The sequence below is a fragment of the Argiope bruennichi genome, chromosome 7 (assembly GCF_947563725.1).
Source record: "Argiope bruennichi chromosome 7, qqArgBrue1.1, whole genome shotgun sequence".
Taxonomy (NCBI): Eukaryota; Metazoa; Arthropoda; class Arachnida; order Araneae; family Araneidae; genus Argiope; species Argiope bruennichi.
In genome coordinates, this window is record NC_079157.1 from 80337790 (window position 1) to 80363550 (window position 25761).

Genomic DNA, 25761 nt, shown 5'->3' on the forward strand with positions numbered 1-25761 from the left:
TGAATACCTTATAGCCTAAAAATTCACCCTATTAAACCCTATATAAAACATTCCATAAAGAAATTGAGTTATGTTCTCATGCAGAAAGAATAGACTGCTTATTTTTTCAGTGATCTTTTCAATTTTTATTTTTTATTTGTAGAATTTTGATTTCTTTGCTTGTTCTATAGCACAGTTAGCGGAATTAAGAAAATTATTCAATCTTCTGGTGATAGTTTTTTTGAATGAGAATTTATTTTATCATGTTGACTTTTTTAACAAAAACGAAGACTTCTTATTGCAATTTAAAGAAAGTTTTCTCTTTCATCATAATTCAAATAAAAAAAATTTTGAAAAAAAATTAAAAAAAGAGTAAAATAAATTAATATTTTCCCATTAAATTGTCTATTTTAGAACTGTAACTTTATTTGAAATTTTTCCTAAAACTGTCGAAAGCAGGGTGTTCTAAAAGATGACTAGTAAAATGAAATGCTATTATACTCATTTGCGAAAAGGGCTACTTAAATGAAATGCAAATTCACTATTTTCAGAAACATTGCAATTTCGTGCAATTCTATGAAAAAATTTATTAAAAAATATTTTTAATCTGATTTGGTTAAAAGAAAAAAATGCTGTTGTCTTAAAAATGCTAGGCTTGTCATTATTTTTTATACTTAAAAGTGAAATATCTCCAGATAATCTGATCATACATTAAATTTTATCGGCATCTTTACTCTTCTGTTCATTCTGTTTTGTGTTATAATGTTTAACTACTTTTTTTTATTATGGCAATGTACAATACTAAAGCATCAAACCATTTCTTTTTCCTGTGCTCACCAAACCCCAAATACCACTACATTATCCCACTCGCATTGCTCTATCGCCATTTAGATATGCATTTCTCCTGAAAATAAGAAATGATAAAAACATTCATTTCTAAAAGTAGAGTTAATTCATTTAAATCTCATGAATTAATAACTTTAATTTTTCATCAATTACTGAAAATCAAATACACTTTCTAAAATTAAAATTTTCTAGTTTCAGTGAGATATATTTCTAAATGCTAGAATTGCAAAGATATATCATTCTAAGATGTTTAGAAATAGAACAAAATTAATTAACTTCTCTTTCATTGTTTTGGTAAGATATATTTCATCAGAATTGGGTGTTATAATATTAATAAACATCGAAATAATCGCAAAGTTGGCGACTGAAATTTCGTTCCATAGTCATGTCAACCTCCATTTTGTTCATTCCAATTGGATTTTCTTATGATTCTACAGTTTCAATCGCACTAACGTCTCGGTTTTGACACTTTCGGTTTATAAGCGAAACTGCTTGGCTTAAACTCGTTATTCTGTCTTATTCAACTCCAAAAAATAGCGTTTTTTTTAAAATACAGGTTGAGTGATGCGGAGCAGTAAAGGCCTATATTCCTCAACCCCCCTCCCCCACAAAAAATAGAAATTGTATTGTCTGAAACTTTTTGCCAGCATGTAAACAATCGAACGTGCGACTGATTGCTAAATTACAATTAACAAATTCGGCCAGATTCTGCGTTTACCTATATACAGTACACTCCCGATTATCCGCGGATAACAAAACTTTGCGGATTCCAACTTCGAAACAACAAACCGTGGATTCCAAATTTGAAAAATAGTTTTATGTACAATAAAACGTAAAATAAAGAGCAGGAAAGGTTTAACTAACGCTTAATATTTTAGTATATCACTCTACACTAACCTAAAATGCATTTTGTTAATGAAAAGAGAAAAGTACTTTGTACTTACGAGAGGCGTCAAGGATGCACAGAAAAATCAATACATATGTACTGTTTTAATACTGTAATGTATTATGTAATTACAAAAGCATAACTGTAAAACTACACCTTTTTGAAGAAATCAGTGTCATTTGTGTTTGCTTCTTGCTTTGGAAACATTTTCTCTTTGCTTGGAAGCAAAAAAAAAAAAAAAAAAAAAATCTTAGTGCGTCAGGCGCGGATAATCCGCTCCCCTGGATAACCCGCTCTGCGGATAACCCGCCCCGCGGATAATTGGGAGTCTACTGTATATATATATATATATATATATATATATATATATATATATATATATATATATATATATCTTGTATGCTTGTATTACGTGGAGTGGAGCTCTCATAACTATCTAAAATGACATTAGCTTCAAATTACAAAATAAGAAAGAACACTTAAACAGTATTGCTTAACAAATTACTTGCAAAAATTTCAAACGTATTAAGATGGATTTCTTGCATGTTGTGTGAAAATGGGTTAATTTTTGCTTTTATGTATATGTAAAAAAAAAAAAAAAAAAAATCAGATCTATTTATAATGCACTAATAAAGGTTTACTTTAAAAATGTTTTATATGCATTTTTATAATTTCCTTTTCAAATAGCCAAATGGTGTCAAGATGGATGCAACACACAAGTCAGCACATGTGAGTACAAAGATGGAGTTGGAACCTGCAAATGCACGGATGCCGATAAGTATTACGATTACACAAAGAGGACTTGCAGTCGTAAGTTGTATATCATGAATTTGCAGTAATGAAGTTTTAAAATTCTATAAGAACAAATATATTAATTTCTTCCAATATTAGGACTTTTTTTATAAGCAGACCATATCAAAATGTACAATGAATGATTATTTTTCGAAATTGTGCTAAAATATAGCCTTTCACTATCATCAGACCTTATATTTATTCCATTGTTATGGTACCTTATTTGGTGCATTAAAAATTCCATTATTAAAAAAAATTACATCCAATTATTATTTATCATCAACAGAGAGTTTTGCTTACATAATCACATAAAGAATTTCATGAAGCCCTGGTTGTATTAAAAAAATAATATTCCTTTTATTTATAAAAAAAATTTTATTTCTGAATAAATATCTTACAACGATCAATGTCGAAAAAAAAATGGAAACTTAAGAAATGTTGACTTTTATGCTTCAACAATTTTATTCATTAAACATGAGAATTTTAGTAGATTTTCTAAATATATGATTTTGTACCAATTTTTGGCATTCCCAATATTACTATTTGTTAAAATTAATTTTAGATTCATTAAAAAAAAGGGTTGTTTTTGAATTGATAAAAGCGATACAAAAGACAACTCTTGGCTCCCAAACCTCTAAAGGTGTTGTGGTATATATAATTCCTAATTAAAACGATTAGTAGGTAAAAATTTATGATGTTAATTGTAAACTCTTTTATGAAAACTATTTGCACAAAGCTATGTAATTTCAGGTGAAAATATAATATTACTGGAAAACAAAACCTATCAAGCAACTCTTTTAGCTGTGTGATACATAGTTTTCAAGAAACATTTATTAATTTTTTTATAGTTTACTAGCTAAAATATATTTCAAATTATAGGTATTAAATTACAGAAAGGAATTCAAAGTTGTTTTTGATATTTGCAATTCGTGAGTCCAAGATTATTTTTTTAAAAAATTTCAAATGTTTAAACTTTGTTCTTTTTAAAAATTACTGTTTCAATAATCAAGAAATAATTTTGCAGCTTAATCAGTAAAAATAAAAATAGAATTTATTCAGAAATTTTCCTAGAAGGATTAAAGTCATTTCATATTAATTATAGGGTTCAAGAATTGAACCCTTCTATGCATGATGATGAAAATTTTTATCATTAAATTTAGTGAACAAAAAACTGTACTCAAAACAAGTGTACTGTACATTGGTTGTTGCTGGTAACTTTTTTCACGATTATTGCATGATAGAGAATGTAGCTGTCAAAAAAATCAAATGTTATGATCTTCATATGGGATTTGAACTTGTCATTTCGCTGTTTGTTTTGGTTGTTAGAAAAGTGCGATTTCTTGAATATTTTTATAACTAATCTGATATTTGTTTTGCATAAAAGTGATAATGAGTGGAGAATTTTAAAAGAGAGGGACATGGAAGATTTTGTACCGAGTTTAACTTGTAAATTTGCATAACGATGGATATTTCTATAATACTATATTTTTAATTATTTTATATTATATATTTATACTATAACTTTTTAAACATTTTTCCCCTTTAATCTAGAGCATGAATTATATCACTTTGATTTATTTCACAAAAACAGAAAACAATCATGCAAAAAAGGGTTAAACAAAGTTTATTGACTGTTACGCAGAATATAAAAATAGCATATAAATTACAAAACGTTTCACATTTTGCCTTCTATATTGTTCTTCTGGTTGTTTCGGAGTTATGTTTGCATTCATTGTTTTATGAAAGAGTATTTAGTGTATCATAATTGGTTTTCCATCAACTTTGAACAAACATTGAATTGGATTCTTTTGAACTTTGTCTAAAAGTCATATTAGAAACTCTAGGTATTCAAAAGAAAAAAAAACTCTAAATGAAAGCTTCATAGAGTAATGGTGTAGGTAGAGTTTTCTAAACTTCCAGTTATTAATTGTAAAAGAAATCATTAGAAGAATTCTCTCTGGATTTTTCTCTTATGTCCCTGAATAGCGTTCTTATCTCTGCCTTCGTTTAAAAATTGTGGATTTTGATTGAGACAACAGCGCATATTTTTATTGTTAGAATACCGCATATGAATATGTTTCGCTGTATAATAGATGAAAATATAATACGCATTTTGGATACCTTATTTTTAACCGATTGAAACAAAAATTTACCACATAACTGCAGTTTTAGTAACAACAACGGTCAACTTGTTGATAGATTTAGTTTCAAATTTTCTTCGGAATTATATTTTAGGTGATGAAACTGCTCAACTAGATTTCATTTATACGATATATTGCGATTTTGCGTAATCGTGTTTAAATACATGCGAAAATACAGTGAATCCTTTAAAAACTTGATAAAAGTTTACATTTTAGACGCTAAAACCGGGTACCAAATTACATTTATCTGCTATTTATTTTTGATATTTCGCATTTACATTGAGTTTATCGCATGTACAAACACATAAAAGTATAGAAAATTCATCCCATTAACAGATTTTAAGGGAATTATTTAGCTTTTGCTTTTTAGTACTATTTTTACATGCATGCAAAAGTGCAGGTGGATATACGATCAAATTTTAGAAAGAATTTATTCAAAATTTGATGAAAATCTGCATTTTATAAGATAAATAAACATATTAAATCTTGTCCATCTTGCTTTCTCTATTTTGTTGCTATTATTTTAACTTTCTTTCGATTAGTTGGAAACATAGACATTCACTGAATGCATTTTACTCAAAATTTGTAAGAAATTTACAATTTTGAAGCATGGACCATATGCCAAATTTTATTCGTCTCACTCAAAGATTTTTTGAGTTATCATCAACAGACAAATAGACTTGGTAACAATAATGTGCATATTGAACTCAAGAATATCTGAAACGTAAAGATTCATCAAAATTTCGATTTCGAATTTTTTTGACAATTATAATAATTTCTCTCTAAATATTTCATATACGAGAAAATAAAAATTCCTTTTCAATGCATTTGAGATATTTATTTTCATTTTTGAAATTTATTTTAAATTTCTGCTTTAGTTTATAAGCTTAAATAAAAGATACATCGTTAACTCTTTTACGTGATATAATCTTCCAGTTGTTAATCTGTATTTAAAAAAATCTGAAGCTTTTAATTTTCGTACATTTTAGGAACGCAAATTATTTAATAAATTTTATTCAAATATCATAAAGCATAAGGATGGACTTCATTAAGAAATTAAATAGATAATTGTTATCACCTAAGAACTATGCATTCATCGAACGTGCGTCAACGATTCATTTAGCAAACTGAATTTAAAATAGTCAAAATCGTGGATAAAAAGATGTTTAAATAAGATTTTTTTCCTACTTGATATTGAAAAACATCTCTTTAAGCTGAAAATTGTTTAAAAGTTCCATGTTATCAAAAAATAATTTTAATATTGAATTATTTTTTATTAATGATTTGTGGGGTTTTACATCAACTGTTTGAAACGGTAATCGTCTCTATATCCTGCAAACATATATTTCAATTATTACTCAAATTCTCAATTAATTTTTATAACATATTTTTTCAAAATTTTTAAGAGTATATGAAAAAAAATTAGCTTTATGCTGTTTTTAATAAATCGATTGGAGCATTCTATATTTTATAGAAAAAATTCTTTGATGCAAGGAACTTTCTCATTTTAATTTAAAATAAAAATTCAAGCGATAGTAAAATTTTGCATGTCATAATAATTTATATAAAAGAATCTCTCATATTAAAAAAATCATTTTGCTTAGCCTATACTAGTCAATGTGAAAATGTGATGACTTTACTATAAATATTTTATGTTATAAGTATTAACACTTTTTCACAAATACTGAAATATCGAAATAATTTTAGTGGATTTTTTTTGACAATTATATTAAATAGTTAATTCATATTAATAAAAAAACATGTAAAAAATATCAGACCGAGTGACACAACAACAAGTTAAAAATTAATTGAACCGAAAAGTATATTATACATTATATTATGAAGATGTAAAGGGATATGCATATTATACAGCCTTAAAAATATGTTTTCGATGAGTTGGTGGAACTGATCTCTAGAGCTGGTATTTTCAGGCCCTCGCTATGTCCCTGTTCACAGTTTTTTTTTTTTTTTTAATTCTTTAGCAATCGACAAATGTTTCAAGGCTGAGTGTGGTGAGAATCAAGACTGCAGCGGTGGAACTTGTAAATGCAAGGAAAATTACAAGATGGTGAACAAAACATGCGAACGTAAGTAGTGACTTTACATGATTGACTCAAATCAATCATAATATTTCATTGCTTTGATTTAGCCAGTAAAACAAACCATAAAGCTTATACAGTAGAATATCACACAAAACGAAAGAATTTGTGTGTGTGTGTGTGTGTGTGTGTGTGTGTGTGTGTGTGTGTGTGTGTGTGTGTGTGTGTGTGTGTGTGTGTGTGTGTGTGCGTGTGTGTGTGTGTGTGTGTGTGTGTGTGCGTACATAATATAATATAATGTAATAAATACAATAATATAACTGTAATCGAAACAATTATTTAAAATTTTAAAAAATGAATCAAAATAGTATATAATGTTGAAAAAATTCGTAAAGGCCAGATAATTGAATTTAATTTTCATTATTTTTCAAATGTTTCATCGGTTTTTTTTTTATTTTAAAAGGAATTTATTTAATACTGAATAAGAAAAGAGCTTAACTGAATGTGAAAAAGAGGGTTTGTCATGTAGATAGAAGGTAGAAAATAATAATACAATAATAAAGTCTTTGCATTTGACAGAAACTGGTAAATAACACTTGTGCATAAAGAAACATTTAGGTTGAATAAAGTCAGAATTTTCGAATAACTTTTTTTTTATTTTTTCATAAAAAAATAAATTTAAACCACAATATTAAAGAAAGGTGATTTTGGTGAATATAAGCCCGGTCGCGTAGGGGTAGTGCTTCGTACCCCCAACGCACAGGTCCGAGGTTCGATCCTTGGGCTGGGCAAGGGCAACTCGATCTTTTATTCCTTCCGCGGGTCGATAAACTGAGGACCAAGCAAGCTTGGGAACTAAACACTTGGGGTTCCATGCTAAGCCGACCACAGAGGGCCTTGCATTTCATGTCCCTCTGTCACGAAAGCAGATTTAAGCATTGTAGGTCATGGGCTGTCGTGCCACTGAGTGTGGTAGATTATGGTGAGGATAATAAGTTATTGCAAAGCAAAAGTAACAATTCGAAGTAATTAGCTAAATTTTTTCATATCAATAAGGTATGAATGAGAAAGTTTATATCGTGAGATATGTTATTTTCGAATTTAACTGTGAAACTTAACAATCCCTTAGCAATATTAATTTCAATTGCAACAATTATTTTATTCTTTAATTCAAATAAAAAATATATATAATTATTTCACAAAGATTATTCCATTATTAAACTTATTCTACTTATTTAAATTTGCTATTTCTTTTAATGCATACAATTAATTAAGAAAGAATTATTTCATAATTCATATATTTTCAGACAGCTGAAAAATAAATTTTTTTTCCAATTGTTTCAGATTTATTTATTTCATGACTGATTTTCCTTGAAAATACTTTTTCAACTAAAGAGTTGAGTGATCCTAATAATAAATAATTTCTTGGCTCAAAGCATTTATAATTTACCTTACACAAACAGTTAATTGAAAAACCAGTTTGAATAAATAATTTAATTTAAAGTAAAAAAAATAAGGATAACTAAATTTATTTTATAATTTCAGTTATTTATAAGTAAATAATTCCCTTCATAGAAATAAAATAAAGTTAGTGTAAATAAAGTCATTTTATATTTTCAGTCATTTCCGAGTGACTTATTTCATTCGGAGTCATAAAATTAAATATGAGTAAATAAATTGAAACCAGTCACAAGCCTTTAGAAACGATTGCCAAAAACATTTTGCAATCAGCATCACCTTGTTTATAACGTCTATCGTTTCATACACTTATGTATTCTCCAAAAATGGTGTATAACGATGCTCAAATATTGTAATATATGATGCCTTAAAATTTTATTGCAAAGTTGAATCCTTAGAAATATCCATTGAAGAATAAGAAATTTTCGAACTCTTTTTAGATTTAACACTTCCGATAACAATCAATCCTGAACATTTGTCTGCAGTCAATGAGGATACAGAATTGCATTAACTCAAGTTTTCAATTATGAATAGCTATCCGAATTCTATCCATGAAGTTCCACATTAGCTTCGAAAGTATTGGAACTATATAATAGAATTATCAGAGTACGATAATCTTTTATTCAAAGAAGACTGTTTAAGAGAACCTAAAAATGAATGTCTGAAACTGTCCAGTGTGTTAACAAACTTCCAATTCTCCCAATACAGAACCTTTATTGATGAAACCAGGGCCTTGTTTCCTCTGACAGTGTCGCTACAGATATATTTAAGCTTACCTGAATAGTTGATCGCTATTCCAGATATTTTGATTTATATGGCTCGAATATTCTAACTCTGAAGTTATAATTAATTATTTAAAAGACAGATATGTCACCCATGGAATATGAGATATCTTAGAGTCGGATAATGGTCCACTGTATGGATCACATACTTTTCATAATTTCGTACGTGCTTGGGGAATCAAACATCAAGCTTAAACCCCTATAATCCTAAATCGAATGGATTAGCTGAGAGCTATGCACAAATAGCCAAATTCATTTTAAAAGAATGCAAGATAGGAAAAAATGATCACAAATCATGTCTCTTCAACTGACGAAATATTTTCCGTAAAGAATTGCCTTCTTCCACTCAACGACATTTTGAACATCGTACTCGTGCCTTATATCCTTTACTCATCTCAATGTCTATCTAGAAAATCATCATTGGGGGTCTCTACGACAAATGAGCGAAACAACAATCGAATACCAAGACTTCGAACAAAAGTGTTTCATTGTTTGTAAAAAGTGACATCGTTAAATTAAAAACAGCTCGTCGAAATTGGTTCTTCCTACCATTTCTTTTTTTCTTTTTTCCTGTTCTCCAAATTATTTTGTCACTACATCTGAGGGGAATATTTTAAGGCAAAATTCAAAAGTTATCAATTATATCAAAGCTTATATTTCCCCCCAAAAAAGAACAGGAATGTATTGTTCGTCCTGCACCAGTCTATTCTACTCAGAATCCTGCTAAGACTCCCTCACAACAATCAAGATTTCCTAATGACCCTTGTTCTTCCAGAGATCCTGAAGTGAGTTCCAACCAAAGTTATTTGGTTCCTCATTATTTAAAACGCTTTGGCTGTGTTATTCGCCAGCCAAAATTACTAAAATATTGCTAACTCTTATAATTATTCATTCATTATTTCAAATGCTTTTTATTAGTTAATATGTTTTAGTCATTAAACTTTTAAAATGGGAAGTGTAATAATATTTATAATAAGCTATGATTCCTGTCACACATTTAGCGGCATTGTGTATCTAAGTAAGTATATCTGGCAACATCCAGTTAAGTTCTTCATTTATAAAATGGGTCTAGTCCTTGATTGATTACCTTATCTTTAATCACGGGGTGCGGTCGAGTGGTGGTGAGGTCGCGGCTTCGTTTGTTTGGTTGGTTGTCTGCTTTAATGGCATGAGGGCCAGGAAAGGCTATACTGCGCCAAACGTATGATAAATAAAAGATTTTTTTAATTTAAACTTAAAACCTTTAGTAAGAGCAAAAGATGCATTAAAGGTCTATATTAAAACCTTAAAACGAGACAGTAATGTGTTAAAAAAGTTTTAAAAATATGGAATTTATATAAAATGATAAAAACCAATTGCTTTCATAAACTTAAAAAGATTTCTGGGAGGAATTTCACCCAACAAAGTTGGCACGTCCAGTAATAAGGATTTAAAAAAAAAAAAAACCGTAAATGATGAAGATTAAAATCAGGGCATTCAATAAAAATATGACGAAATGAAAAATCACTTAACATCTCAAACATAGAGGAGCTCTATCACCAAATAGAAGATATTTGTGCCTTAAATGAGTATGACCAATGCGGAGTCTTATCAATTTGACATCGAGCTCACGCATTGGATTACCAAGACCAGGATGTAATCGTAGGTTGTATGCAACGTGATTTATTATTTATCTGTTGATTCCATGATTGTTGACATAACAAATAAATATGTCTTGTAAAAAAGTTTTTCGCGCTGGAGAAGGGTATTTCACACTGTCTAAACTTGGTTTCGGAACCGGGGTCTTTCAGGCTCGAAACTCAATTCCAATGTCGAAGCGGGTTCAGAGTCGCACATCCAGAAGCGTAGTGCAAGCGGGTCTGGTGCATGCTAAATCTGTTGGCGCCAAACGTCCTCCCGTTGGTGTCATGTGGAAACTTGGAGAGGAAGATGCTGGCTCAGGTGTCGTCCCTGCCATCTAACCATGGTTCAAAACTACGAGGTCCATCCTAAAATCACCCTAATGTTGCTTTAAAATAGGACAATAAAACTGAACTGAACTTGTCTGTAATCACTTACAAGGTTATTTCACATTTCCTAATTTATAATAAATAATGTCTTCCCTAATATAATGTATATAAATAAGATCCTAATGCTGCGTATTGCTATCAACATGAATATCACAAATAAGCAATACACTGGTAACAAATCTATTTAAATGAAATAAAATTCCAATTTGTGGTGGATCAATATTATTGAACCACAAGAACAAGTTTCTTATTTTTATTATTAAAAATATCTTTATTTGAGAACTAATGTTTCTGTAAAATATTTTGCAGGACAGGATTTGTGCAGTCTTGATAAATGCTTTAATGATACAAAGTGCGAAGAAAACAGTGATTCCGGATTGGTTAAATGTTCCTGCAAGTCTGATTCCAAATTTTACCTTAGTAAAAGATGTCAAGGTAATAGCTTCTCTTTCATATTTACCTGTTATAGGAATTTATAAACTTGGTAATTCGTAATATTTTTTTAACTTTATAATCATCTGTGGTTGGTGAATTGTTTAACTCTTCATAGTTCTCTGGTATACATTCTTTCCACCTGCAAAGGATTTTTTATGAGGGCTCAAAAAAGCATTGTAGAAAGGTAAATACTGTAATCGGATGCTTAATATTTGATTGAGCTATCTTAATAACTCAGAAATATATTAAATCTACAGTTAAATATAATTTATATTCAAAAGTGGAAATTATGCTTATCACTGCCCGTTCACAATGTAAGGGTTTTCGTAGAGGACATTAAGTTCTAACATTTGTCATTAAATTTTAACCCATGTAAAAGTTTTCAGAAATGTAACATCACTGTGTTGTGTTCCTTATATCTAAAACATTCTAATATTTAATTATCATTATTTCTTTTTAATTTTTTTAATTTAAACTCAACATTCACTTTTAAAAAAGGACAAAAACTTTTGATGTAGTTGGAATATCTTAACATTCGGAATCTTCCTGTTAATGATTTTATGCATATTTTGACTTTATTTTCGATATATTTAGTATTTGAATACTATAATTTACGACATTTTAGCTTATTTATTAACACAAAACGTGGCTAAAATTTTATTAATAAGACTGGGACATTTTTTATTTTTATGTAGCAATCCACCCATCAAATCTAAAAAATACAAAGTGAGCTTCAAACTTTAATGTAAGACATTACTGAATTTGAATTCCAAATAATTTCATGATTTATAACTAAAAAAACCATGTAAAGTTGTTTTAAATTACCTAAAATTAAGTGGTAAGTATATTTAATATTGAGCATTCGATGATATTTTTACCCTTATCGCTCAGTGATAAATATGCTTACCACTTTCAGTTTCCTCTGAACGATCTCTGATAAACATATCCTGGTAAATCACAGCTTATTTCATAAATTAAATGATAAATCAATGAACGTCTGATGTTTTGGTATTTACATCATCAATTTATCATGATATAACTATAAAAAATTTTATTTCTCAATTCCCCGGAATTATGCCCTATAAAGGAAAACAAAAATTGTTAAATGCTATATTAAATCAAGTAAAATATGATATACATATTTTCTCAAAGAATAAAGTATTCATAAAATCATGAAAATTGCTTCTTATTTGAAATTTCTATATGGAATAACATGTTTTTACTGCATTCAAAAAAAATTTACCTATGCGGGATAGGCATCCTGATTATGGAACAAGAGTTAATATATAAACTGTTAGATATAACCTAATAGTAACTGGAAAAATATTATCAGCTGAAATACATATATTGTTTGAGTCAAGAAAAATATTTCTAAAAATTACAGAATTAACATTTTTATATTATTCCCCGATATTATTAATTATATATCATAAAATAATTTTTATGACATATAATTAATACCTTTACAACTGAAACTGGTAGTGTTATGAAGTTTTAAATCTCATTATTTGAAGGTCATTCTAGCTGTCACTTCAAAGAAATTCCTAAGGATTAGTATAAAACTGAAATTACATTCTAATGCATTATTAGGTTTTAGATTTCTTTTAATTACGAGATATGAGGTTCTACAGCTCGCTGGAAAGACCCTAATATTAAAATTTGTTCAGAATAAAATTATTTATTTGTATGCCTGTAATCGTGTTTTGAATATAGAGATCAGGAGTTATGCTTTGATTTTTGCAGTTTTAGTTTAAGCAAACCAATTCTTTAATGAATAATATATCCTGTATCAATCAGAATTTATAGGCAAGACAAGAAAGTATTTTTACAATAATCATTTATTGTCTCCAGAAAGCCCTCATAATATTCTATTAATAGGTATATGCTTTTGTCTGATATGTCCTATCCAAAATATGCATGAATAGTTTAATTGGATTATATCGCTTCGATGATTAATTTTTACTCAGTATGAAAATATCCTATATTATCTAATTATATTACAACCTTCATATATTATCTAATTATATGAAGGAATTATTTCCCGTTTGAGATTGATTAATAACGTGGTTTCAACATGCTGAGATGTTGATACACTCTAATTTCAGAACTGCAACTAACATTACTGAATCGAGAGAACCGGAGAATGAATAGTACTATAGCCAGATTTCAATCTTTTGGATAATTTTATTTAGCATTTCTCAAAAAAATATACATTGTGAAAGAGAATCTAAAACTAGTAGATATAACAGATAAATCGTTTCCCCATGACATGTAAATAATTCTATTAATAATTTTGCATATTATATAAGAAAGCTATATTTCGGAGTTGTTTTTCCGTATTTTTTTAGGCGAAACAAGACATTTTGAGCAACTTTTATTGTAGAAATGTTTTTTTTAATTACCGTTCTTCAGATTGATGATAACAGTAGCAAAAATTAAAATATTTCATTATTTACAAAATCTATTTTTCGAATAGATAAATAGGCCTGTATATCTGTTTGTGATCCTTTGTTTGGTTTTTAAATAAATACAAAAAAATTACGATGATATTTTGAATGTGATCCACAAATTTCAAAGGATCGAAAGTTGATATTTTTTTCTTAAGTATATCTCACATTAATTTTAAACAACTATCATCCTCAGGATGCTGTATAAAAAATTTAGAATTCATAATTTTTCAAAATTTAACTTTTAAAAAAACATAGAATTTATATGCACCTTTTTAGAACATTTTTCCACTACGAGGTATATATTGCATATAATGAATTAAAAATTAACTAAAGGCACTTGATTAGAATAGATTTATTGGTAAAATGGATAAAAATTAAATGAATTGAAAAACAGTAAAAATTTCATGACTCAAAATAATAAAAAGCCTTTATTATTGAATTTCTTCTCTACGTAGATGGAAATTGTTTCTTGCCTGGTCAAAGGAAAGGTTGCAAGGGAAAATGCCCTGATGGAATGACCCGCAATGAGGAAGACGGCGAATGTAGTAAGTATCATTAAAAAATTTGTTCACATTCATAATTTAGTATGTGTAGCAATTTCCGCAATTCAATCTTTTGACTGCTTTCATTAGTCTGTGAAAAATTTCGTATTTTTTAAATTTGTGCGTTCAACGCACGGGAAAAAAGTTATTATGTCAGTCTAAAAAAGTGACCTCGTTATCTTGATGAATGAAACCTGGTATGATACCGGGCCAGTTAGAAGACTGCCAGTAGGCAACGCATGCGCAGAAAAAGGCTGATTTTGCCACAATTTTATAAGATATATTCAGACATTCCTTGCTTGACTATAAATTGCCGTTCTGTCGTCCCTGAATTTTTCTTTTTCATTGCGTATCGTATTAAAATGATGGATATTTACCCAAAGAAACTTGGTGAAATAAAAAAAAAATGTCAACATACTTAAATTTGAAAAACTATAGAAAAGAAATGGCAAATAAAATTTAAAAAAACACAACCTCGCATTAGAAAAAACATAGAGCAAAAAATTTCGGAATTAATCTATAAATGAAAATTTAAGAAAAACCCGCCAAATTCTACAAAAAAACCGCCTACTTCTACAAACGCATGCGCAGTAAGAAAAAAATACAATACAGCTGCATGTTGTTGTCCCGTCAGGACAATTACTTGCCATCGATTGAACAACATTTATTATCATTTCTATGCATGTTCTGCCTATTGGCCACCTTATATCGAACCGAGTGTAAACCTGGCATGAAATTTTTTTTACACACAAATTTTAGATTTGCATGGAATTTTGGATGGAGTCTGTCCAATTGAAGTGAGTTTGTCTTTCCACGAGCGATCATGTGAAAAAGATAATTCAAAACATGATGCAGTGGATGTATAAAACATTGCCAATTGTTTTATAACTAGAATCTTGCGACGTGGTATAAACCCTTTACGTTGAAGCATATCGTGGCAATAACTTTTTCCCCCTATCTGTTTAATTTGAAGATGATGAATCTTTACACATATTTCTATTCCGTTCAATTATCATCAAGTTTTTTAAAGGTTCTTTCCTTTCTCTTTATTTTATTTATATATATTTTTTATTTCTCTTAAATTTATTTATATTTAAACCCGCTACTTCGAAGCATGTCGTAACAATTATTTTTTTTTCTATCCGTTTTATTTTTGATTTGAAAATGATGAATCTTTACACATATTTCCATTCCACTCAATATATCTTCAAGGTTTTTAAAGGTTCCTTCAATTTCTCCTAATTTTATTTATTTATTTTGGAGCAATCACGATTATTACTAAAGCCTTGATTGTATATTTGTTATATGTATTCGTCTTTTCTCCCATAACATTTCCGATAATTCCTTTTCGTGTAAATTTGTATAACAATTTTTTATCTCTTTGGAGTGTACTGTAGTTATAAATGCCCCCATTCTTTCTGACCCATCAGACCAGCGAGTGACTGATATTTTACTGTTTGATGGAGCAGCCGAATCTTCCCGCTGCTTTCAGCAGTGCTTTCTTCATACCTAGAGGAAAATCCGTTCGATAAATTGCATCCTTCCTTCACCATGGTTGAGGAAGGAATGTAAAAGAATGACTACATCGATTTGAAACAAAACGACTTTTTATAGGAGAGGAAAAATTACAGTTACAATTATATTACGCATGGCAATATCGCTTTGTGGAAAACCAATATTTTTACTGACTTTCATATGTAATCAGGTTACCATTTACATAAATCAGGCATGTTTGCAAATTAAACGACTGCGATCAAAAAATTGATTTAATCTGATGATTCAAAATAAAATACTCAGCTGATGGCTGTTGGATCATTATTGTAATAGCTGTCGTTGGATTATTAATGTAACTTTTAGGGTATCCGGCAGGTGCCAGAAGATGTTACAAATCTTTCAATTAGAATACAAACCTTTTCGATCGAGTGTGTGAACATTGCAAGTGATCAAAATAAGCAAGTTTGTTGCCATTCTAGCTTAGTAGAATCTCGACCTAGAGCATTCCTATTCTGATTGGAAGATGAATTGCAGAAACGTAGAACCTGCGAAATTGAATAAATCCACTCAATTATGGACCTAATAGCCATTAAACAAAAAGAAAATTATAAACGCGATCATAATAAAAACTTAAAGATTCGTCAATATAAAAATGTTCGGTATGAAACAGATTGCCAACCTTCTGGTGGTCGTTGTATTTAATAGACACGGTTGCAATTTGTAACCTTTAATTACTAATCATTAAAAAACATGGTTTTTTTATTTATATTTTTTTATTGAATCGTTAGGTATACAGGAGAGGGTTATGTATGGAATATTACATAGGGAAAATGACCTCCTCGGCTTTGCTGGAAAATACGTCGCCTTTTGCGAAATTTCCTATGACCATTTTGCATAAATGTGGATGAATTTCGTTGATGCAGAGCTGATTTCCCTCCTTCAATATACACGTGCCTGATGACAAGTTGACATAGACCTTTGACTTCAAATAACTCCATAAAAGGAAATCCAGTGGTGCTAAATCACGCGATCTAGGGAGTAAATTCTCAAATTTTTGAACTGTGGCTTCCAGACTTTCATTATCATTGAAATATTGCTCAAAAAGGAAAACACGTTGTTCTATCATGTAACGCTCCCTTTTTACTAACTCTAAACTATCAGCTGTCAAATGGTTTTTTTTAATAGAGTTACCAATACTTTATTGAACGAATGGTGATAAATTCAAATCTTGCGTTAATTTTGGGACACCCTTTAGAATATATTTTATGTTCCGAGAATGTTGCGATCATTTAAGGGTGAAATTGCTTGAAACTATCTGAAAAGTAAGAAAAAAAACTCAAAATTCTTGAAAGTCTCACTTAAAGCTAGATTATGAGAAAACCTGAAATACTCATTTCAAGGAGTAAGTAGTTTAGGTAGAATTACTAATTACTAATTTGTCAAAGTTTTTATTGTGAGGCTTGCATTCTGAAAGCCTTTGATTCAATTTTAAGCATACTTTTGTAAGATTCATATTTAAATGGATGTAACATGTTTTTCGGAATGAATCATAAAATAAATTCTCTCTTTCTCTCTCTCTTCTGTCTTGCCTGAATTTCAAATATTCTCTTATTTGACTTTTTCAGAATACAAAGATGATAAAACTAAATGCGAAAAGGACTGCGGATTCCTTGGGTGGTGCTATAAAGCTTCTGAAAAAGCTGAAGCAACTTGCGTTTGCGATCCTACTTATGCTGAATTGAACAAAACCGCACGTATGTATATATATATTTCTAGACTTCCAAACTTGTACTGTTATTCTATTATTACAATACGAGTATGTTGCACAATATACTTAATTTATCTACAATATAACTTGTACAGAATAGTTTGAAATTCGACATAAAATATAACTAATACAACTAAGGAAGTACAAAGCATAAAAATAGTCTATAATTATGCAGAAATGCATGATAGAAAACGACACCGAACGAGTTAAGTGACACATGAAGATACAGAAATGAAAAGCAAGTAATAGATAAAGGCTTTTAAAAAAAATTATAGTTTTGAAATCTAACTGCAGCAGGAGCGGAAAGCATCAGCTATTTCACCTTTTTGATGTCAATAGCCATAGTCTTCTAAGTGATTTGGGAGGGGGGGGGGGGTAGTTTACTTTATCTCCACTAACAGTTTGTACGTTGAACTTAGAATAACACTCTAGGACCTGTTTTATATTAAGTTAATGTTTTAATAATATTTTATTTATATTAATGTTTTTTCATATATTACATGCGTTTTAATTATTTTTAATACGTATTTAAAATTTTCATATTATTGTATTAATGTACTTGATTAAATATATCATAAACAAAAATACTTACTGTTTTAGACCTTAACTAATCAAAACTTTTAAAAAATTATAAGGCGATTATAATCGGATATGACTTACGTAAATTATTGAAAATGTGTTCATATATTTAACTAGCCGCCTTTGGCGACCAGCCGGTTCGCCAATGCTAATGTTCGTTTAAATTTTAAAAATTAAATAGGTTGAACCGGAGTTTAACCCCCTTCTTCGCCAAGTTGCGATAACGCTCCAAATCTGGCAATCTTTATTATGCACTATAATTGAACATCTGCTCCTTTGCTTTTGAACATTTCGCAAGGTCGTTGTTGGCGATTTTTAAAAATTGCTCCAAGCAGGAGGTTAAACTCCGGTCGTACCATTAAATATTTTACGCAATTCCAACTTTAATAGATTCTTCGGCAAAATATTTTAAAACTTCAAATTTTGATAGTCATATAATTCACTCATAATATTATAAGGGCCTTCAGTCATAGCCTGATATGTATCTCTCTCATTTTCTGTTACCCCTCCTAGAAATTATGCTTTAAATTAAAGTGTAAATGATTAATCTGCAATTAATATAATAATATTTTTTCTGAAAGAAAGCATTTTTTTAATACTATGATTACTGATAATAGAGTCACTGAGCGTTTAGACTTTATGGACACTAAAGAATATCTTTCTTAATTTATGTCATATCTCAAGAATTTGTCAACAAAAATTTCTCAGATTCATCATGAACAGATCGATTCATTAACAATGTTTAATTTTAAATGCATCAAACACTAAAAAAATAAAATGAATCGTTTAAAATAATCGGTCGAAAACAGGTTTAAAAAAATACTTAAAAAACGATGTACTTAAAACTATAAGCATATACAAAAAAGTATATAACTAAGACAAATACAATTTAATTACAAAAGCATCCAATTAACCTAAAAATAATTTAAATCATCCATTGGTTGCCATGTCAACAGTCAGAAAACAATGCGCATGCGTGAATTTTCTTCGCCAGTTACGTTAACGCAAGTGCGTGAATTTTTCTACGCCAGTTGGGGTAACGCTATGCAGATCATACATTTTTAATTTCCTTTATTCTGTGTTATTTTAATTCAAAAGTACTTCAGAATGAATGTGAAACATGGATTAATTAACAATGTTTAATTTTAAATGCATAAAACATTAAGAAAATAAACAGAATCGTTTGAAATAATCCGCCGAAAAATGTTAACCCTAGCCTCAATTCTGTTGGGAGAAAAAAATAACTGAAAGTTTGCGGTGGGGAAAATGGAAGATTTTTTTGGCGGAAAAGTTGGCGGTGGGAAAAATGGAAGATTTTTTTGGCGGGAAAGTTAGTTTTTAACTAATAATTAAAATTCTTATTAAAATTTCAAAAAAAGGGACCCCAGGTGCACATTCCCGACCTCTAAGGTATACATGTACCAAATTTGATAGCTGTATGTCAAATGACCTGGCCTGTAGAGCGCCAACACACACACACACACACACACATTGAGCTTTATTATAAGTATATAGATTAGCGTCGGATTATCACATGCTAAGAACTTACAAACTTGCGTACTAGGTGTAGCAATGCATTAATAATGATGCAAAATAATACTGGTTTTCCTTATTTTAAACACCTAAATCTCTATCCTTTTTTAGAAATCCGGCAATTATGGCTTAACACCGAATGAAAAAGCTTTTTAAAAAATTTCTATAGAATAAAATAACGAATTGCGAAAGTACTTCAATTAATTAAGTGATTTTAAATAATTTTAACATAGAAGAATTGGAAAAAAAACGTCAACATTCCTTTTTCTGTCTTCATGTACGATTTTTTTTTCAAGTATAAATGTTCATTTTTTGCGCAACTTAGATATTTTTTTTTGAAAGAAATAAAAATGAGATTAACTATTAATGCTTTGTGTGATTTTAAAAGTAGAAATTCCATAACTGTATTAATTATATTAGTAATAATATTAATCTTGACAGCATAATTCATTATATCTTAGTTTATATTATACCACTGAGTACCGCTTTCAAATATTCAGTACTCTTCATAAAACTGTTAATCACTTATATTCAATTAAAGGGGTTATTTCAGCCATTAATAAAGCACATATTATTAAAATAAATTTTCATGTAAATGATTCATAATCGTTCATTTTCTGCAAATAACCATGCACATAAACTACAAATAATTGAATTCCTCTATTAATTTCATGTAATATAAGACAATAGAATGTTTAACCGTTTAAATATTTTCACAAAATGCCATTCGTTTTAAAATGGAAAGTTTCTTGACCTTTTACAATATAATTATTTGTTGATTAACTGAAACCTATTATGAATTAAATTGCTGACAGTGTACTGTTGCTTATACTTTAAATAATTTATACGTATCACTAAGGAATTCTCACTCATAATACTCACTAAGGAAAAAATTGACGTATATTTGGTAACTTGCAAAGTTATGATTAACAGAGATCAGTACATTTAAATATAATTTTCTATCTCATTAACTTACAATGTTGTGGGATTAACTTACACTGTTGTGGGATTAATTGACGTATATTTGGTAACTTGCTAAGTTATGACTAACAGAGATCAGTACATTTAAATATAATTTTCTATCGCGTTAACTTACAATGTTGTGGGATTAACTTACAATTTTTTTTTTTGATTAATTGACGTATATTTGGTAACTTGCTAAATTATGACTAACAGAGATCAGTACATTTAAATATAATTTTATATCGAGTTAACTTACAATGTTGTGGGATTAACTTACAATGTTGAGGGATTAATTGACGTATATTTGGTAACTTGCTAAATTATGACTAAGAGATCAGTACATTTAAATATAATTTTCTATCGCGTTAACTTACAATGTTGTGGGATTAACTTACAATTTTTTTTTTTGATTAATTGACGTATCTTTGATAACTTGCTAAGTTATGACTAACAGAGATCAGTACATTTAAATATAATTTTCTATCGCATTAACTTAAATGTTGTGGGATTAAGGCTATGAAAACTGTGTCTTAAACTGTAATATCAGCTTTGAATAAATTATTATATCCATCAAAGCCTTGAAAGGCATTGGTGATAATCTCAGATTAAATTGAAACTTAGGAATTCGACTCTTTAGGAAATAAAAAGCAAATGTGAACATTGAGACATTCTGCAGAACGATGAAATTGTGATTTATTTCATATAATTTGGTTGTGTCACTTCTTTATGAGCATTTGAATTATTCTATTCCTAATGAAATATGTTATGTTTTTTGGTTTCAGAAAAATGTGTTTTGAAAGCCACTGTTTGTCCATCTAGACAGAGAGATGGGGACAGCAAATGCAAATGTACGGGAAAATTTAAACTGGCCGGCAATGGAATTACTTGTGACTGTAAGCATATTTATTTTCCCAGTTGCTGTTCTTTAATTTTATTTATTTATTTTCTTTTTATATAAAAGATTTCATACAAAAGTTAAATGTATATAAAGCTGTCTAATGCTTGACCAAACATCAAACTTTCAGTTTAAAAAAATTTTCTGTAATACCATGGCAAGAAACTATAGTGACGCACAAAATATCTGAAGGCATGTGTGTTGGCGCTCTATAGATCAGACTACTTGACTTACAATTGAAAAATTTGGCGCAAATATACATTGGAAGAGGAATTTTTAATAAATATTTTTTTGAAATTTTTGTTAAAATTAAGCAATAATCTGGCATATATTATTGAAAAAATACTGGTATTTAGGAATTGTTGTAGATTAAACAATATATCATCAATAATTCCAGAAAATATTACTGAATAAAACTGATATTCGCATTATTTTAAAGTTTAAAAAAAAAAATGTCTTTTTAAGGATATCATTTTCAATGCAATGCAGAATTTTCCTGATCTTTGGCAATTTTTACCTTGTTGGAATGAAAGTCACATTCGCTACTACATAACTGTACTTTTTCCAGTGTTCACTTCACTTATCCATTTTCTCCATACAGATGACGTTTCAGGGCATACTTTCCTATGTGAAATCAGTTTCCTGGCATATTCGATACCTCTCGACGAAATTTGAATAATAAGTTTTGAATCACCCTGTATATCAAATTATACATAAAAGACTGTAACAACCAGTATATACAAATCAACCAGTATAAATAAAGTGCAACAACCAGTATTCAAAGTGAGCCAACTGATTATTGGATATGGCTAGCATGAAATATTATACAACCCTTTCACCAAGGTTTATTGCCAACATTATTATTGTAATGAAACAAGATTTCTGCTGAATCAATCTAATTGGTGATGAGGCAGATTAGCGTGCCTTCGCGAAGAAGGTGGACAGGATTCTAACTATCAGATTTGGATCAAAATGAGGAACAAAAGATTATCATTAATTAAAACGAATTGTTTTTCATAAATTTGATTTTTTCGTATTGTGAATTACTACAGTTACGAGAGATTTTCAAAATAATGAATTTTTAAATGAAAAAAATTTATTTTTGTTATGTTTATTTTTATTATTGATATAAAAAATTTATTTAATAAATATTAAATATTTTTTTTTGTTCTATGTTTAGTAAGATCCTGTTCTGATGAAGATGTGCAAAAGGAATGCAAAACCAGAGGAGCAGAAAAATGCGTAGATGATTGGAAAAATGACGGATACAAATGTGTTTGCCCTAAAGGATATATAGATAATGAAAAAGGCTGCCTTGGTAGATATCAATTTCCATTTATTGTAAAATTTAAAAATATTCTAAACTAGGGGCACTCTCGCCTGCTCGACTATCCCAAGGAGGGTTATTAAGCAATCTTTTGAAGCTTTCTACCCAAATCCTGCTTACTTTGCTCTGTAAAATGAGGACACTCTGTTTCTGAACATGATTATGGTAAAAAAAAAAGCAATTTTGATTTAGTTGTTTTTGTTGCTTTAATTTAAATCAGCAAAGAAGAAAAATCACTGGCCATGAAAAAAAGTTTCCTTTCTTTTCGATTCTGTAAGCGTTTAGAAGACGAATTCAACAATCAAGTGAGTTTAGCAAAGAAAATCATGAAAGTGAGCATCACAGAGAAAATAAGAATTTGAAGACATATAAAGAGAATCTAAAAATAAATAATTTAAATTTATATACCACAATAAAGAATTTGTTATGTTGTTTAGGCTAACAAAATTATTAAATTGAGATAGTTTTAATGCCTTCAACCTAAGAAATACCGAATAACATTGGTTGCTCTGAAAATGTCTATTTCAATAAATAAAGTTACGATAAAGATATATTCAATAGGTAACTGGAAGTTAAAAAAAATTACAAAAGTACAAGATGATTGATAAGCACTGAATTTTAAAATAAATAACATGCTTGCAGTTATATAGATAAACAATGTGCAATATCTTTTAGAAAAACTATAAAAAAATAGTATAGCACACTTAAAATTTAATCCAGTAATAAAACGAAATACAAACTACAAACTGAGTAATTTGAAAGTTTTATATCCTGTTTGCAGTACCTTTGAGTAAATACAATTATGCAAAAAAAATTCGAGTATTTTGAAGCAAGTAATTTTTGAATGCCTTTTAAAAAATTTCTTCACTTGATTCATTTCCAGCTAAATTTATTTTCTTACATTGTTTCGATAATATTTAACGACACGCCAGAGATTCATGTTTAACTCATCGACAAGAAGGCTAAAATCCAATTGCACTTGTTCTTTTACATATGAAAACTGAAATCACGTGATCCATTAGATTCTGTAGATGTTGCCAAATCCTGTAGCTAAATAACACTTTTTCTGTGATCCCATAAGGAAATATTTGTATTTATTATTAGATAAAGTTGCATAAAAAAGAAAAATATCAAAATTTTGATAGTTGAAACATTTTTAAAAAAAATTTTATTTAATTTTTAAGTATGAAAAAATTAATTAAAAACATATTTTTTAAAAATAATTCATCATATTGCTAATTTTTCATTTCACCCCATTGCACTTCAAATGAAAGGTATGCTAAAGATCTTAAAAGCTTGAGAAACGTTCCAACATTCGAAGTTTAGCCTAAAACCGATTTCGAATCAATGTTTCTCTTGTCATAATTAAAATATCCCATTTATAAGAGCCTGTTTGCTTTGAAAACGCTTTGAGTCATTGGATTTTAATAGAAAAGGGGCACGTTCTAGGAACACATTTTATATATTTTTAATAGATAGTTATAAATACCAAAGTGCATGTTTATTCATTATGAAAATAAATAATTATAAGTTTAGCATTCGCAAATTAAGTATTTTTGTTCATGATATACTATTTACATCTCTGATGGTATTATATGTCTGAACAACAAATATATGTTCTCAGAAATATAAATCAGTAGCCAAAATTGCAATATTAATAAGCTTGCATGAATGTTAATGAATTTGGGAATATAGTATCAAAATTATTTTTAGCACATATGCAGATACAGATCTTATTGAATTAATTTCTGTTGTGAAGCAAACGATATAAATGCAATAATAACCAACTAGATAAGCCATATTACCATACATTCAATTTTATATATCCTTAATTTCAGTGAAATTATTATGAATTATCTACTAACAATTAATTCTGTAAGTGAATAATAAATCAGTTTCGGTTCATTGAATGTGATGTTTTCCGTAATGTATTGTTTTTCATGGATTTGTTAATATTTGTTTTAGACATTATTTTTTTTTAATTTTAATTTCATCAAAGTTGGTATATTTGCACAAATTATTCAAAATTAAGGTATCAATGATATTAAAGAAAATACCCTCTCTTTCTAAGACCTTTAAATACCTTTTAATGTAGGCTAAAATGTAAATCTAAAATGGTCTTTTTCAAATTAATATATATATTTTTAATATTCATTTTTTATTGAAAATCAATTCTTGAAATAAACAACTTCAAACAATAAGCAAAACTTCCGTAGTAATTTTCCTTGAAATATATATAATTTCTTTATTTATTTTCAATTTAGATGAAGTTCTTCCTGAAAAAAAAATAGCATTTTCATGCTAAAGGAAAGGAGGGAAAGGAACCACGAGCGCGAATGAGAAATCGCGTGATTCAGGATGCAAGTTCTTGTTTTCCTAATATAGCCCCCCCCCATCTTACAGAATTTATTTTAAAGAAGTTTACAAATAACCAGCATAGAATCAATTAATATTATAACAAATGTTTATAATGATTTGGAGTTTTTCTATTACCTTGGCAGCATTCAAAATATGTAAACAATCAGCCACTTTCACCAAATGTAAAATCTTATGAAACTAAACGTTCAATTTTCCACCATCTTTGAATCTTGATGTACTTGGAGTAGATCAGTACGTTTTCTTTCCTCAACTATGCCAGTTAAGTGTTTCTGGCTTAGGCTCATACAAAGATGACATTGCATTCCTTGTAGAATCTGTCAAAAATGTTCTCTTAGCCTCTCCCCATTTCGTGAATAATTTCAAAAAAATTATTTCCTTTCTATAATTTCTTTCCACCACCATCTATAAATTATATTCCTTCAAAATTTTTACACACATTTAGCAAACTCAGTATGGTTCTATTT

At 28.9% G+C, this 25761-nt stretch overlaps 1 protein-coding gene across 1 annotated transcript in view; it reads left to right on the top strand.

Moving 5' to 3' along the window:
* The window catches only part of LOC129974994 (fibrillin-2-like), a 124278-nt gene that overhangs the window by 68179 nt on the left and 30338 nt on the right, over positions 1–25761 (top strand). Inside the window, exons 24-30 of the mRNA XM_056087843.1 lie at positions 2399–2521; positions 6627–6731; positions 11242–11367; positions 14273–14362; positions 17479–17607; positions 21479–21589; positions 22772–22909. Of these exons, the coding sequence (XP_055943818.1) occupies positions 2399–2521; positions 6627–6731; positions 11242–11367; positions 14273–14362; positions 17479–17607; positions 21479–21589; positions 22772–22909 (822 nt within the window). The remainder of the gene's footprint in view (positions 1–2398; positions 2522–6626; positions 6732–11241; positions 11368–14272; positions 14363–17478; positions 17608–21478; positions 21590–22771; positions 22910–25761) is intronic.